Source organism: Hippocampus comes, unplaced genomic scaffold, assembly GCF_001891065.2.
Source record: "Hippocampus comes isolate QL1 unplaced genomic scaffold, H_comes_QL1_v1.1 scaffold172, whole genome shotgun sequence".
NCBI lineage: Eukaryota > Metazoa > Chordata > Actinopteri > Syngnathiformes > Syngnathidae > Hippocampus > Hippocampus comes.
Window position 1 is genome coordinate 264,455 of NW_017805072.1, and position 16,909 is coordinate 281,363.

The 16,909-nt window shown below is 42.9% G+C and overlaps 1 protein-coding gene across 14 annotated transcripts in view; it reads left to right on the forward strand.

Annotated features, from left to right (window-relative positions):
- The window catches only part of LOC109512742 (discs large homolog 1-like protein), a 134,537-nt gene extending 120,545 nt beyond the window's left edge, over positions 1-13,992 (forward strand). For 13 of the 14 annotated variants that reach the window (XM_019864698.1, XM_019864700.1, XM_019864701.1 and 10 more), the window contains 11 exons: positions 3,248-3,430; positions 4,027-4,090; positions 4,610-4,625; positions 6,252-6,302; positions 7,363-7,464; positions 7,665-7,837; positions 7,961-8,070; positions 11,652-11,743; positions 13,064-13,176; positions 13,210-13,242; positions 13,296-13,992. In XM_019864698.1, coding sequence (XP_019720257.1) covers positions 3,248-3,430; positions 4,027-4,090; positions 4,610-4,625; positions 6,252-6,302; positions 7,363-7,464; positions 7,665-7,837; positions 7,961-8,070; positions 11,652-11,743; positions 13,064-13,170 — 898 coding nt within the window. In that variant the 3' untranslated portion in view covers positions 13,171-13,176; positions 13,210-13,242; positions 13,296-13,992. The remainder of the gene's footprint in view (positions 1-3,247; positions 3,431-4,026; positions 4,091-4,609; positions 4,626-6,251; positions 6,303-7,362; positions 7,465-7,664; positions 7,838-7,960; positions 8,071-11,651; positions 11,744-13,063; positions 13,177-13,209; positions 13,243-13,295) is intronic. The other variant, XM_019864699.1, reaches the window with a different exon arrangement.
- Positions 13,993-16,909: the final 2,917 nt, after the last annotated feature.

Below are 16,909 nucleotides of genomic sequence, written 5' to 3' on the forward strand. Positions count from 1 at the left end.
GTGATCTGTGTCACCGCCGCCAGAAGGCGTCCATCGAGATCGTGAACACGCTTCTTTTCGGCTAGCTCCTCGACTAAACAGCCTATCTCTGAGGCAATGTCAGTATTGAGAAAGCAATCATCGGAACCCGAGTCTATCAGACTCGGGTTCCACCACCTGCCTCCTGGGGGGTCCCAGTCGAGAGTCGACTCTCCGAAGCTCTCGAGATTCAGCACGGGGTCGTGACTCACAGTACTCGACCGGCATAGGTGGTTGAGGTTCCGATGGGCAGGAAGCGGCCCGATGTCCCTGTAGGCCGCAGTTGGAACAAGCCTGGTCATCGAACTGGCGCCATCTCTCCCCCGGTCTGGAACTTCCGCCTCCCAGCTGCATCGGCTCCTCCCCGGGGGCGGCACTCCGGGCTCTGGGGTGGTCTCCGGACCCAGCTGTCCGAGTTGTCTCGCGGGATGCCCCTCGGTACGCCGTATGTCTGAATGGAAACCAACCACCTCCGCACTGCCGGCTCCTCTCTCTCAGGCGGTTGTCCAGGAGCAGAGAGAGATCAATTAACTCCTCCAGGTTGGTACTGTTGTCGCGGGTAGCCAGTTCATCCTTGAGTAAAGTGTTCAATCCGCGACGAAACAAACCACACAGCGCCTGGTCGTCATAGCCACTCTGGGCGGCTAAAATGCGAAACTCAATCGAATAGTCCGCCACGGATTGTCTTCCTTGGCGGAGCTCAAGTAATCGGCCTTCAGCCTCTCTTCCCCGAACAGGATGGTGGAATACCCGACGAAACGCGGCCACGAAGCCGGGGAAGGAAGACCGGAGGTTCGGTTGTGCTTCGCTCACCGCAATTGCCCATGACGCCGCCTGACCAGTCAATCGGCTCATGATATATGCAACCTTCGCGTCATCATTAACATAAACGGAAGGTTGCTGGTCAAAAACGAGCGAGCACTGGTGGAGGAAGTGCCCGCACTGACCATGCTCACCTCCATAACGTGGAGGGTGTGGAAGCATTGGTTCCCTACTAAATGTAGGAGAATGGACGGGTACCTCCGTGGTAATACGTTGGACCTCCGGGGTAGGTGCTCTCCATCCTTCTAAACGTACTAAACAAGGCTCGAAATCATCGAACCTGTGAGCCAGCATGGAAACCGCGCCGTGGAGCTCCGAAATGGCTTGGCCCTGCTGACTCATAAGTTGCTCTTGACGGGACAGAGCGGACAAAACCTTCTCAATATCTGCGGGATCCATGGTGGCCGGAGTATTCTGTCACGTTACGAACAAAGCAGGAAAAAAGAACTGCTTCGGACATAACAGAGCAAACGAGAATAAGTGGATCCTCGAAATAGCAGACACTGACAAGGACTTCATCTCAAAATAATATTTATTATAAACAAAAACTTCGCCTAAGGAAAAACAGAAAACGCTGGTAAAAACGAGAACCAGGAAATAATGTAACGCAACAACAAAAAGCGCTTGCAAAAAAACGGCAAGGAAAATGATTAGACAATTACTAGTTCAAGTACACGCTTTGAGTAATCCTAATGGGACGATGAAAATGTAACAAACAGCAAATCGTATTCGAATAATGTTTACGAACATGGGCAACAACAGTGGCACGGCATTGCAATACTCCGGCAATGAGTCGACAGCTGGAGCGCCTAGATATAGCAGGTGCAATCACAGCCAAATAGGCAGCAGGTGTGCAGGCGGCAGAAATGAATGCCTGCCACCTGCTGCCAAATACGGAACATGACAATGATGGAAAAAAAAAAACCCTTTAAAATAATTCCTACAGTGTAGATTGTAGGGCTACACAATCGGAAAAATGTCAACATCACAATAATGTCCCGTGCAATATCCATATCGCAAAGACCTTTATTGGGTTTGTTTTACTGCATGGCATATGCTGTATTGTAATGTTAACCCTTTCAGGGACAGCGGTTAATACAGTGGACATCTTATCATGTTATCAGATTATAGGGTGCATGAAAGCATTAAACTGCCGGTTGTATAAAACAATATCAACCAATAAAGGCGCTTTGAAATGTGATCATGTATTCCTGTTGAACATTGCCACGATCAATCTGTTCCTCGACCCATGTAATTAGATCTGAGTGACTCCCGTGTGTTCTTTTAAATGATTCGAACATGAAATTGATTCCAAGTTCAAGTGACATTGACCTCAGTTATGAAACCAGGTGCAATCAATGTAAAAACAAAAACATTGTCATCAGTTTTTGCAACCGTTGACCAATGGAATTGCCACGTCGTCAAGAATGCTTTGACTAAATTCTCTCACCTTTAGCATGCTGACTCTGTCCTAAACGCTCTGTACACCAAACGTTTTTTAAGAGGCATCAGAGCACAGTTTTTTCTGCCAACTCTGATTGATTGAATATTTTTTTTCAATTTTAGTTTAATTTCTTAGACTTACAAGGACATATCTCAAGGGGAAAGTCCACTTGCATTCTGCTGTATATTTAGTGTTGCACACCATACATGAAGGCACGCCGGGAATATGTCAGCATAAAAAGGGGCGCGCAAACAGTGCTGCGCCTCTCCAGCTTAGAGGTGGAGTCGGTGCCTCGTTCAAGGACCCTCTTGACTTTGGCCAGCAAGTAGACTAGCATCTCTCCAACAACTCGTTGCACATATTTTTCGGCAGTGGGACTTGAATGGTGGCCCCCTGGCTCCACATAAATACTCACAGATGAGGTACTGCCAGCCCTTAGGTTTAATATTTAATCCAAAATCCTTGAAATATTTGGAGATTTGGTAGACTGTGTCTATCTGTCTATCTTGATTTCCCCGTCTCTGCTCTGTTTTATTGATGAAGGCAGTGGGGACTTTAGGGCATGCCTGTTATTTCAGCTCTACTTCGCACTCGCACACACACACCCGGCTGCCCTATTTTTCCAGGTTGTTTCCCTGTGGACGGGTTTGGAATTCTGTGGTCTGTCGCAAAGGCGGTCCATCCTTGAGCCGTGCGTACACATACACATGGACCGTCAACACGCAGCATCCTACCGGCGCACAAAGAGACAGATGTGCACATCTTCCAGCTGTTGCGTTGATGGAAATGCCTCGTTTGTGTTACCATTGGAAGTGTTTTTATTTATGGCCCACACACTTCATCATTTTGTCGCCTGATGATTTATCCATCCTTTTGATTTTGATCTTGCAAAGAATAACAAAAAGAGTGCGTTTGCGACCAAATGCATCAGTCTAATTATATATTTCCTATGTCCACCGGCAGAGCGCTCTTCGACTATGATGGAAGCGCATCCGACTTGAGCGCCCCAAATCAGGTTCTGCCCTTCCGCTTTGGAGATATCCTTCATGTGAGCAGTGCTGGTGAAGAAGAGTGGTGGCCTGCGCGTCACCTCAGCCCCCCACCCCCGAACTGCCCAGAGGTTGGAGTCATCCCCAGCCGTAGAAGGTTGGTGTGAAGCGTGAAACGTGGCCCAAGGGGCGAATGTCGGTCACTTGATTCCTGGAAATTGTGTCTTCCTAACTGCCGGGGTTCCAGCATTACGCGCAAAACCTGAAATTGAAACTGAGGGAAATTAGAATAATGTCTTGGTTTAAAGACCAGAGTACATTTAATACATGATCATTAGTGATTAAAAGATGAATATGGTATAAATAATCTGTGGTTTCATCACAGAGATTTTTTTTTGTGTATGTTGTGCCTCAGGTAGGTGGTTATTTCAATTTTGTTGACATTCATGAAGTGAAGGGTTGGGGAGTTGATGTATGAGATGGTAGACGGGAATTTGTTTTGAAATGACAGCATATAAAATGAGGAAACTGGAGGGGTGGGAGTGAATGATCGGTGAGCAACTGGAATGTTGGGGGTTTGGATGAAGAGGTAGTCACAACTTGGGATGGTCATTATTCATAGTTTATCTGCTATCTATCATATTCATTATAGACTGTAGAAATGTAATGAGCATCCTAATGGAGGATGTACAAAGTTAAGGCAGTGGTGTACATTTTCTGGTCAAGGTTGATGTTCCACCTCCTTTTTCACAGGGCCGAGAAAAAGGAGAGATCAAGGTTAAAGACAGCCGCCGTGATGAGGACTCAGGATAGATCGGTGAGTACCAATCCAAAAGAAATTTCCATTGCTTTTGCTCTAACTTGGCTAATCATGTTGTAGCGTTGTACCATACGGTCCTAAAAATAATGTCAAAACACAGTCATGGCATACTGTCCTCCAGTAGAATCCAACCGGCTTTTCTAATTAGAAGAACTCAAACAGGCTGTGAAACGTTGGGACAGAATAAATACTGTCTTTCAAGCAACCTGATTCTTTTGTTTAAGTGACTTTAACCCTGTTTCTTAAAAGTTGATGTGATGAGAAGGTGCGGTCCCAAAGTCTAAGTCTAGCACGAGCTATTGATATCTCCGGCATCGGCTCTCTTTCACACTGTCTTCCCCTTTTTTCCTCACACTTTGTAAAGGGCTGCTAAATGAGAGAGAGAAAAAAAACTTCAGGTGCATGTGTGTGTTTGGAAGCAAGAGAAAGCATGAGCTGTATACTGATGACATTCAGTCATTTGTTGTGATAATCACCTCTACGTACTGCATTTTTTTTCTATGGTTCTCTGGGCAGGATCAAGACGAAAGGGGTAAGTAAATGTCATATCAGTGACCCCTGCTGGCCAGTGTGCATCGTATCCATTCCCACAAACACCGGCATTTGGAATTCACTTTAAACTCGTCCTTATTGTGCTGTGTGCACAGTGTGGCAGCGCTAATATTGTCTCTAAACAAAAAGCGACAATAGCAATGCCTCATAAGACGTAAATAAAACATGAGTAGCCAACTCATAAGAAGGTAATGATGGTTTTCTTGTTGCATGGAAATTTTGAACGTTTTAAACAATAAAACTGTTCGGCGAATATCAGAGGGACGTTTGGTGAACCAAACCATGAACGATTCACTACCTTTTCCATCTGCAAATTTTGGGATAAGGCATCATTCTTTTTCAAGAAATTCTAAAAAAGCCAGTGTCGTGTTTTTACCTGTCATTTTACAGGCCCTCTAATCTGTGTTGAATGCAGGCCATTATGAATTAGTTATTGATTCACATGCTCTGAGCAATATCAGTAAATTACAGAATATGGATGTATGTAATGTGTGGTAAATGGTTTCTGTTCTGATAATGTACATGATGTGTCACTTGATATGGATTTCTATGTTGTTATCTGTGTGGGGAGGATAATGTGTGTGTGTGTGTGTGTGTGTGTGTGTGTGTTTGTGTGTGTGTGTGTGTGTGTGTGTGTGTGTGTTTGCAAGGGTGCGGGTGCGCGTTTTTTGTTTTCAGAAGTGATTAATATAGCCCAAATTTGTTTTCAAGTTAAAATAAAATAAAATAATAATAATAATAATAATAATCATAATGAACTCCAATACTTTCTACTTGGATCAATATTCTGATTGCTTGGACCTAGTATTTTAAATGTTCTCTAAAGTGCTTTGTTACAGCTGCAGCGGTTGTGAAAGATCTGTATAAATAAAGCGTATTGTATTGTATTGTATTGTATTTCCTTTAGCTTAGCTCCATCTAGTGGAATCATAATGTAACCGCAGCCATTATTGTAGGTTCTATTCTTTGCGCCTTATGATGCGGTGCGCCCTGTATATGAAAACAGTTGTAAAATAGGCCATTCATAAGAGTATAAGGTGGGCTTTATACTCCTGAGCACCTTATAGTGCAGAAAATACGGTATATGTAATTGAATTCTATTCAACTTTGACAGGGGAATTCACCCACATTTATTCGCAAAGCTAACATACAATTTTCTTATTCAGAAAGACTTGAGTTCTGCCAACTCACCTCATGCTTTGCGGAATGTTGCAGAAGCCTTCTCCTTTCAAATGTGCACAACCCTTTCTCCAGGGATAAACATGGAGAATTCCAGCTCATCTGACAAGGTCACAGGCAGTACAAACTGTGTTGACATGCCTGCACTGACCTGCCGATTTTATTCAATTGAACATTCAATTTTGCAGACGCATCTTACAACGTGTTGGTACAATACCAAATTCGGACTTTGATACTTTAGCTTCATAAAATAACTCACTACCAGTACTGAAACGGAACAGTGGCCAAAATGTGTGTGTTATGCATCTGTGTGAGACTCTGCTTTTCCGGGGCCAAGTGGTAAATTCAGAAGTGTGAAAGGTGTATCATTGTGAATTGTATTCTCTTTGCATTTAAATGTGTCCCTAACATTTCTGTGTCCAATTAGCTGGCCAGGAGGAGACTTTGTTAATCTACCAAGCAGTTATCCAGCAGGAAGGTCAGTGATTTATTATAGCTACTTACCGGTATCAGTGGGGGGAGAAAAAGTAGATAGTAGTCTAAGAATCAACCCAGTTGTTTTATCAATTATACAAAATGAAACTTTTGAAAATGACTACATGATCATTTGACAGTGTCGATTAGTTTATGCTTTTTGCAGCTAACCCCACAAATAGATTTGTTGTAATGGGGTCCTCTGTTAAAATGACAACCTATAACGTTTTGACATAACCAAGGGTACACAATAAACGTTTTCTCAGAAGTGTTAGATTATGATGCAATGGCTCAGTCATTGCCGTACTTATTGTTTTTCATAAGACTCTTTTATATTTATCATCTGGAATATTTGATTAAAAAATGCTTTTAATGGCTGTACTACTGCTGAAGCGTAGTTTACTACCTACACGAACCAGAATCCCTGGCTGAATGCAGAGGTTATAGAACTGCCGAAGGCTAGGGATGCTGCTGCCTTCAGGGTACATGACGCATCAGCACTCAGGGCAGCGAGAAGAGATCTGGCAGCAGTCATAATGATGGGGAAATACTCCTTCGCTCAGAAAATCCAGGACCACCTAACCTCTAATGACTTTTGGAGCACATGGAAAGGCACAAAACTCAATGCGTCACAAACTACAACACCAAGGATGCACAACGCATGTCAGATGTCCTCAACCAGTTCTTTACTTCATTGAGGACACTAACACCAAACACCCCAACTTCAGACTCACACCACCACCCGATGACCAGCCGCTCATCTTATCCCAAACAGATGTGAGGAGAACGGCGCATAGGATTAACCCCCACAAACCTGCAGCCCTGACAATATCCCAGGGGTGCCTGCTGAGGGACTTTGCCCACCAGCTGACCGAGGCGCTAAAGCCCTTTTCACTCTGAATTTATCAGTGCGCTGATGTCAGCCCTATGCGGTGTGTATGTGGAGAGGGGCAGGCACCACAGAACGGAACGTTGCTAATTGTCACTAGGAGAATACATTTTTGAGGTATTGCTGTTTGTTTTGAAATTCACTTACCTAACTTAATCATGTTTTAATCCTTCAGTGAATTACACAAGACCGGTTATTGTGCTTGGACCAATGAAAGATCGAGTCAACGATGATCTCATTTCGGAGTTTCCTGACAAATTTGGCTCCTGCGTCCCACGTGAGTCTAAACTGCAGTATACATGCCAGCAGAAACTTGTTTGAAATGTGCACAGAGGATTGACTTAAATATTGTGACAAATGCGAAAATAATCATGGATTTAATATGATATAATAGTCATGTTTTGGTTACCTTTAGTTTTTGGCTAGTCTTGTTGAAGGAAAATTTGAACACTTCCAGTAAACCTGTGTGCTCCTCAGACACAACTCGGCCACGGCGGGACTATGAAGTGGATGGCAGAGATTATCACTTTATGGCCTCCAGAGAGCTAATGGAACGAGAGATCCAGGAGCACAAGTTCATTGAGGCGGGACAGTATAACAACCACCTGTATGGAACCAGTATACAGTCCGTTAAACAAGTCGCTGAAAAGGTAAGATACAAGCATAGAGGAGAAAATATGGCACAGTACAGAAGGAGAAGAAAACAAATCTAATCGACTGTGGGAGGAGTGGGAGCAGGTGTCTCATTGTGTCCAAACCTTTGTGTCCTTCAGGGTAAACACTGTATACTGGATGTATCCGGAAACGCTATTAAGCGTCTGCAGCTGGCAGGCCTGTATCCTATCGCCATTTTCATTAGGCCACGCAGTGTTGACAACATCCTGTAAGTTAAAATGCATCGTAAACCTTTGGTTCTACTGTTTTTGGAGTCAGAGTAGGTTACTCCACCAACGTCAAAAAAACAACAACAAAAAAAGAAGCAGATAAAAACCGTATTTTCCACACTATACAGCACACATGAAAGCAGAACATTTTCTCAAAAGCCGCCAGTACACCTAATAATATGATATGCCTTATATGAGGATCGATATTCTGATTTCTTGGACATAGTATTTTAAATGTTCTGTCAAGCGCTTTGTTACAGCTGCAGCGGTTGGGTAAGCTCTATATAAATAAAGCTTTATAGTTATGTATTAACTTCAGTGTAGTTCCATCTGGTGAATGCATAATGCAACCGCAGCCACTATTGTAGCTTCTATTCTATGCACCTTATAATGTGGCGTGCCCTATATATGAAAACAGTTTTAAAATGGGCCATTCATTGAAGGCGGGCCTTATAATCCGAAGTGCCTTATAGTGTGGAGAATACAGTAGTAGTACAGTGGTACCCTGACCTATTTGTCCCCCAGCTTACAAGGTTGCCGTTGCTCTGCCAATTTCTTTGTCTTCAATGTTATTTTTTTCCCCACTTTGGACCGTCCACATTCCAGTGAAGACAAGAAAATTGGGCAATTAAGATGGAACCTCTCAGGAGCCTTGCTTCACTGTCAAATTGGTTGTCAAATAAATTTTCAGACAAATATGTATTGGGGTCAAAAACATTGCTTCCTGACATCCACCCAGAATGCTCAATTGTTCCTTCTTTCATACAGCGTAACGGTCATTCAATGCCCGCAGTGTGTATTTCTGGTATTTTGGCTTTTCTGCTGTATATTATCCCTCAGCACATCTCCCAAAAAAGTATACAAATGATTGTGCTGTTAGCCGTGTTGCCACATTTTATACTGGAAAAACGATTTTCCGGTAGTTAGTTTACTCTTTACTTGATTTTAAAAATAACTACATTCTATGACAATAACTTTATTAGTTACATTCAACAGATGTGGACAACACTGCTGAACAGTAAATGTAAAAGTTAACTGTCTAATTTAAAAAAAAGAAGTACAAGTTAATAATCACAAGTAATTATTTTTATTAAAAAAAAAGTCAGTGGATTTCACTGAACATAAACAAGCTACTTGTTTTCATCAATCCATTCAGTTTCTACCGCTTAATCCGGTGTCAGGTTGTGGGGGCAGACGATTTAGCAGGGAGGCGCAGACTTCCCTCTCCCCAGCCACTTCGAGCTCTTCTTGGGGGATCCCAAAGTGGCCCCAGGCCAGCAGGGAGACATAGTCTCTCCAGCATGTTCTGGGTCATCCTGGGGGCCTCCTGCTGGTGGGACATGCCAGAAACACCTCACCAGGGAGGCGTCCAGGAGGCATCCTGATCAAATGCCCGAGCCACCTCATCTGGCTCCTCTCAATGTGGAGAAGTATCGGCTCTACTCTGAGTCCCTCCCGGATGAATGAGCTTCTAACACTATCTCGAAGGGAGAGCCCAGACACCCAGTGGAGGAAACTCATTTCAACCATCTGGAATCTCATTCATTCGGTTATGATTCACAGCTCGTGACCAGAGGTGAGGACATGGATGGACATAGATCGACCGGTAAATTTAAACCTTCGCCCTTCTGCTCAGCTTCTTCTCCACCATGAAAGACCTATATAGGGTCCACCTCAAAGGAGGCGCTGCACCAATCCGCCTGTCAATCACCCGCTCCATACTGCGCTCGTCATGAACAAGAGCCCAAGACACTTGAACTGCTCCACTTGGATAAGCAGACCAGGGTTGTAGTCCCCCTTTTTTAAGGAGGAGGACCGAGAGTGTGTCCCAATTAAAGAGGGATCACACTCCCCAGCCTCTCTGCTAAGGTCTATTCATGGGTGCTTGAGAGGAGGGTCCATCGGGAAGTCGAATCTCAGATTCTACACCCTCGGCAAGGTCCTTGCGGGTGCATGGGAGTTCGCTCAACCACTCTACATGTGGTTTTTGGACTTGGAGGAGTTCTACCGTGTCTGTCGGGGAGTTCCGTGGGTGTTGCTTTGGGAATATGAGGTAGCGAGCCCCCTAATACAGGCTGGATGGTCCCTGTGCAACGGGTGTCAGAATTTGGTCCGCATTGCTGGCAGCCAGTCGATTGTTATCGACTCTGTTCATAACCTTTACAAACAGAATTTCTTGGCACAGCCGTTGCATTGAGGGTGTCCGGTTTGGTAGCCTCAGTATTGCATCGTTTCTTTTTGTCGATGATGTAGTACTGTTGGCTTCTTCAAGCTGCAATCTCAAACTCTTAATGGAGCGGTTCACAGTCGAGTGTGAAGTGGTTGGGATGAAAATAAGCACCTCTAAATCTGAGAACATGGTCCTCGCTCGGGTCAGGGGATGAGTTCCTGAGCCTACGTGGTGATATACTTTACACATTGATGCCCATTTTTTATGCAATACCGCCTGAGGGATCAAAGGTCACCTGAATTCAGTGTTGGTTCTCAGCCTTGCCGCTTACAGTACATGCAATGATTTCTCCAGGTTCTCTGAACCTTTTGATGATATTATTGACCATAGATGATGTAATGCTTAAATTCCTTGCAATCGTTTGTTGAGGAACATTGTCCGGAAACAGTTCGACTGTTTTCTTACGCAGTTGTTCACAAAGAGACGAACCTCGCCCATATTTGCTTGTGAATGACGAAGCAAGTCAGGAAGGCTTCTTTTGTAGCCAATCATTGCACTCACCAGTTCCCAGTTAGCCTGTTCACCTGTGGAATTTTCCAAAGAGGTGTTTGATGAGCATCCCTCAACTTTGTCAGTCTTTTTGGCCAAATGTCCCAGCTTTTTTGGAACATGTTGCAGCCATAAAATTCCAAGTTAATGTTTATTTGCTAAAAACAATATCAAGTTTTTATCAATTTAAAAATTAAATATCTTGTCTTTGTTGTGTATTCAATTAAGTGTAGGTTGAACATGATTTTCAAATCATTGTGTTCTGTTTTTTTTTTAACACAATGTCCCAACTTCATTGGAACTGTTTAATTAAAATATCAAATGCAACAAGTCGTGACAAGAATTCCGTTTTTTTATGGTGACTCTAAATCAAACGGTCATTTCTAACCGGGAACACGTAAGTGTTTAACTTGAAATAAACACAACACGAACATCCAACCATAAAATTGTTTGTATTTTGGGGTCTCTCAGAATGGATTAATGGCATTTCCATTGATTGTTAATGGTGAGAGTTGATTTGAGATATGAGCGAATTGAGTTAGAGAGCAAATTGTGGTAGTAAGTGAAGGAACCACTGTATAATCTCTTTCCATAGAGAGAAAATAATACAGTCGTCCCCCGCATGCTCACAGTTTGGCACCCGTGATTTGAATATTAGCATATTTTTATTCTTCTTTTTTCCCTCGGTATTTTGAAATATTTTTGTTGCCTTTTTTCCCACCCATTTCCCACCAATTATCGTGGAAATATTATATTAAATAAAATAATTTAAATGTGTAAAAAAGGTTGAAGGTTGGAAAAAAAATAATCTGAAATGAATGTGCTTTGCATTGACACTGGGACATCTGTGTGTTTCTCCAGAGTGATGAATAAGCGGTTTACTGAGGAGCAGGCAAGGAAATCCTATGACAGAGCTGTCAAACTGGAGCAGGAGTTCACAGAATATTTCACTGGTGAGGCACCATTCATTGATATAAATGATATTTTCTGTACTCTTTCACAACAACTTCATGTAACATACAGTAACATAAATTGCAATTACAAGTATCACATTGCACATACATGTGAAATACAAACATTTGAAGGCAACACTAGATACACAAACAGACCTACAGAACTCAGAGGGGCTGTCTTTTTAGTTCCACACATCACAGTAGGGGTGACGTGTATAGTATAGTATATCCAATATCCGGTATGAATTTGACCAAAGGTTGGGATTTGGACCCTACTTTCCAACCGCCGTAATGCATGTTGATTATATCTATGTATCCCCTCCGTACACACTTAATCAGTGTGGCAGCTACTCACGAGCTGCAGCTGGATAACTAACGTGGCTAAACATGATGTGAAGGCAAAACGTCGCTTTGCATTCGTTATCGATGTAGTCACTCATCATCGCCTCAACGACAGCGGCAAAGCTTCACTTCTGTAAGTAGCGTTCCGACCAAGACGAAGGGAAGATGTTCATGAGATGGCAAGCCGTGCTAATTACTAACCTATAGAAATGCACTCACAAAACACCACAAAGGACTTATGTGATAATGTGCATTTGTCAGGTAGGTCTGGTTGGAACCGCGTTACTGTGGAGAGTAGCTAATTTTGAACAGCAACATATAAAGCAACTGAAGTACCTGGGGAGAAAATAACTCAGAATAACGGAGACAACCACTGAAGACCAGAAATTAGGGGTGGATGATTTATCGAAATTTTAATAATTTCGGTGTTGGCTACTTTCGATCTTTAATACATTACCATTGAAAAAAAAACAATTAATGTGCAGAACATTGCGGTGTGTTTACCACTTCCCAACATGCAGGCCACAAAAATGATGTGGCGGGCCAGATCTGGCCCCCGGGCCTTGAGTTTGACACCTGTGATTTATTAGATTATTATGAATGAAAAATAATTTTGACCTGAATGTTATATTGTGATGTGTCCCGTTGCTGTGAACGGATACATATGATACCGTGATACGAATTTTGGGGCTATGTGGCCCAGCCCATGTCATTGTCCAAAAAAAGAGGAAATTCCAATTTGATCATGGTGGGAAATGGAAAATGTTACTTTGTCTACACCGTATGTTGTTCAAAACCGAAACATATCGGAGTTCACCATGCAGCCGTGTCAGTGTATGGAAAATTTTTAGTTTCAAATAACTTAGTTTAACCTCCAGGATGCCTCGCCCTACTCTTTGGCGGCCTGTGGAGCAATGTACAAACTGAGCTGTGATCGATTTGTGTTAATCCGTGATCTTTTTTTTTTCCCCTCTGCAGCTTTTGTCCATGGCTCAACTCTAGAGGAAGTGTATTCGCAGGTGAAGCAAATCATTGAAGAGCAATCGGGTCCTTACATTTGGGTGCCCACGAAGGAGCGGCTCTGAGTAAATGCCGCCCACGCTACACGTTAGCACACTTTGGCAGCACAATATGGCTTGTTTTTGCTCTTCCACACCCACACACACACAACACACACACACACACACACACACACACACACACACACACACACACACACACACACACGCACCTCCATGTTTTCTCACTCACACGGATACCAATACATAACGCTGAACGAGGCTGAGACTGATCTGGAGATTGCAAACTCCCCCTTCTTGAGGGTCGAGGAGCTTATGTCTTTCCAGCAGCCCACTGGTGGATCTTCCTACAGCTGAGTTCCTTAATGTTTAAGGACGTGGTTCAAATCACTTGTAACATGTACCGTCATCTGATTTATTGATTTCATTCTTGTGTGTTGTTGTTGTTGTTGTTTTCACATACAAAGTAAACAAAAGGGAATGCATTCACCTATGGGTTTGTAATGATAGTACTGTCACCAAGGAGAAGACTTTTGCACGCCGTAGCTTTAAGAGCATGTTTATGGGTACAGAATCTCGTTCCTTCTTTTCCCATCGTGTCTGTCATATTTCATGGCATCGCTCCACTTTATATTTGAAAAAGCTCTCTTTTACACTCTTTCTCTGACTTTTCCACCTTTCCTCTCTGATCCTGCGGCTCCCCTGCCAGACTGCCTCAAGTTGAAATATGAGCTAATGATTGAAATGTGCCCTGGCATGTTGGACTCAAGGGCCGAGATAGAAACGATTACTACTTGGAAATGTAGCACACTTCGATACCATTATGATGATAAGTAGGGTTTAATTGACATGACATGACATGCAGAAAGTGTCAAAAAAAAAAAAAAAGATCTATTTTCTATACCAGATGTCCTCATGAGTGTGACAGGTGAGCAGAAGCATATCCCAGCTGACTTTTGACTGGAAGTGCAGTGACATCAACTTCCTTGAGGCTCCATCCCCCAGATTTCTCTGCCTTTTCTGCTCTTCTTCCTCTTCATTGGCAGAATTTTATATGGACATCAGTACACACACACACACACACACACACACACACACACACGCACCTCCATGTTTTCTCACTCACACGGATACCAATACATAACGCTGAACGAGGCTGAGACTGATCTGGAGATTGCAAACTCCCCCTTCTTGAGGGTCGAGGAGCTTATGTCTTTCCAGCAGCCCACTGGTGGATCTTCCTACAGCTGAGTTCCTTAATGTTTAAGGACGTGGTTCAAATCACTTGTAACATGTACCGTCATCTGATTTATTGATTTCATTCTTGTGTGTTGTTGTTGTTGTTGTTTTCACATACAAAGTAAACAAAAGGGAATGCATTCACCTATGGGTTTGTAATGATAGTACTGTCACCAAGGAGAAGACTTTTGCACGCCGTAGCTTTAAGAGCATGTTTATGGGTACAGAATCTCGTTCCTTCTTTTCCCATCGTGTCTGTCATATTTCATGGCATCGCTCCACTTTATATTTGAAAAAGCTCTCTTTTACACTCTTTCTCTGACTTTTCCACCTTTCCTCTCTGATCCTGCGGCTCCCCTGCCAGACTGCCTCAAGTTGAAATATGAGCTAATGATTGAAATGTGCCCTGGCATGTTGGACTCAAGGGCCGAGATAGAAACGATTACTACTTGGAAATGTAGCACACTTCGATACCATTATGATGATAAGTAGGGTTTAATTGACATGACATGACATGCAGAAAGTGTCAAAAAAAAAAAAAAAGATCTATTTTCTATACCAGATGTCCTCATGAGTGTGACAGGTGAGCAGAAGCATATCCCAGCTGACTTTTGACTGGAAGTGCAGTGACATCAACTTCCTTGAGGCTCCATCCCCCAGATTTCTCTGCCTTTTCTGCTCTTCTTCCTCTTCATTGGCAGAATTTTATATGGACATCAGTATGCCAATATTAAACCCGAGTCGATCAAGTTATGCTGCAATAATAAACCACTGGAAACAACATTCTCTGATTACCTTATTAATTGTGGTTTACATGGAATTTATGTTCCGCTCGGCATACATACTAACAAAGTGATGACATGAAGATATCCTCCTATTTCTTCTGCGAACATAGAGTGTAATGCTACATGGATAGGATTGCTTTCTTGCACGATGTGGTGTCACATGTCAAGGGAACAATAATTGGAAGATTCAACCAATCACCCTCCTATGAAGAGAATGCTCACGAAGGGGAATATTGTATTGTTGTCCATGTAAACAACCAGTGTCTCATGCCTTCAGTCTCTCGTCTGCATACATGCACCGCGGCTTCTGTCATGGGGGCTTGTTCCTTAAAGGGGAAGTTGAGGCAAAAATGTTTGTTGTTGACTATATTATGCTCTATTGAAGCGTCACTCCTTAAATCACAGTCTTTGGCTTACTCTTTGCATTTGTGGAATATGAATTAAGTCAGCAAGTTTTAGTCCATCTTAGGGGGCGGCCATTTTGACATTTGTTGCCGACAATCACAGCTCCGGTCAGGCTCTGGTCACAGTTCAGCTGTTTTCTGATATTGTCATGTGACCTTGGCAAGTTGAGCCGTGATTGGCTGATACCTGAGCCCTGAGCAGCTATGACATCATTTTCAGACGCAAAATTTGATATCATTCATATTCCACAAACATAGTCTCAATCGGAATGCCGTGTTTCGAGTAGTGGAGGAGCACAGAGCATATTATTTGAAAGAAAGTTCTTGGCTTGACTTCCCCTTGAAAAGCAAATTTTACCAAGATTGGGGGTCTATGAATTCTGTGTGTGAGTCACTTACTTCTTGTCAATGCCTTGTGAGCCGCAAAGGGTCACTTGGGTCGTACATCTTTTTAGTAGTATTCCATGGCTAAAATGAAAATACTCGGGAAGAATGAAAAGAATGAAGCACTGATGGATGCCTTTCAGCCAAGAAGGCATAAAAAAACGCCTGAGACTTGCCACATAAATGACCGTCGCTCTGGTACATTACACTTAGTTTGATTTGGTCTTCTAGCCTTCTCCCTGTCGTAAACGTCATCCTGACTCGACTACATACTCCCATGAAACGTTACATATCAAGCCACACAAAAAAAGTAGAGGAAGCCATCATGATGTCACCCAGGGTTTCGTGAACCCCTTACAAAGTTGACGATCTCAGCTGTCGTCTCACCTTTCTTCCTCAGCTGATGGATCATGGATATTATTTGTTTACAAGAGGACTTCTCAGGGGATTTTCTATATTCCAGTGAAAATGATAGCATAACTTTGTTATAGTGAGATCATGGAACACGACGATATTTTTTATGAGTGGTTTTGTGTTGTGGGATTGCTGTGTTTCTGATTGATCAAGTGTTTTGTACTTTGAGCGCTACGGTCGTGAATGGGGCTCCTCTCAAATTATGCGCTTGTGTCTTGTATCACATTTAAGATTTGAAATACTGAGATGCTTTCGAGAAACGCAGCCCCAGAAGGACCTTCTCAACTACTCGTTTGGCCTCCCCACCCCACCCTTTTCCACTCCGAAGCCGACTGGAACCCAGAGACTTCCAGAGAAGCCGGTTCTGCACCGCATGAATTTTGATTGTTAAAAAGGATTTGCATCTGGAGCTACTTTATATTCATATCCATTCAGAATTGTTGATTGTTTGAACAAAACTGGACTCTTTGTTTGATTCTGGCTTTGTTTTTTCAACCTGGAGTTTTTGCTACCGTATGTTAGCGCTAAGCACTGATGCAAATAATCTATTTCATATATATATATATATATATATATATA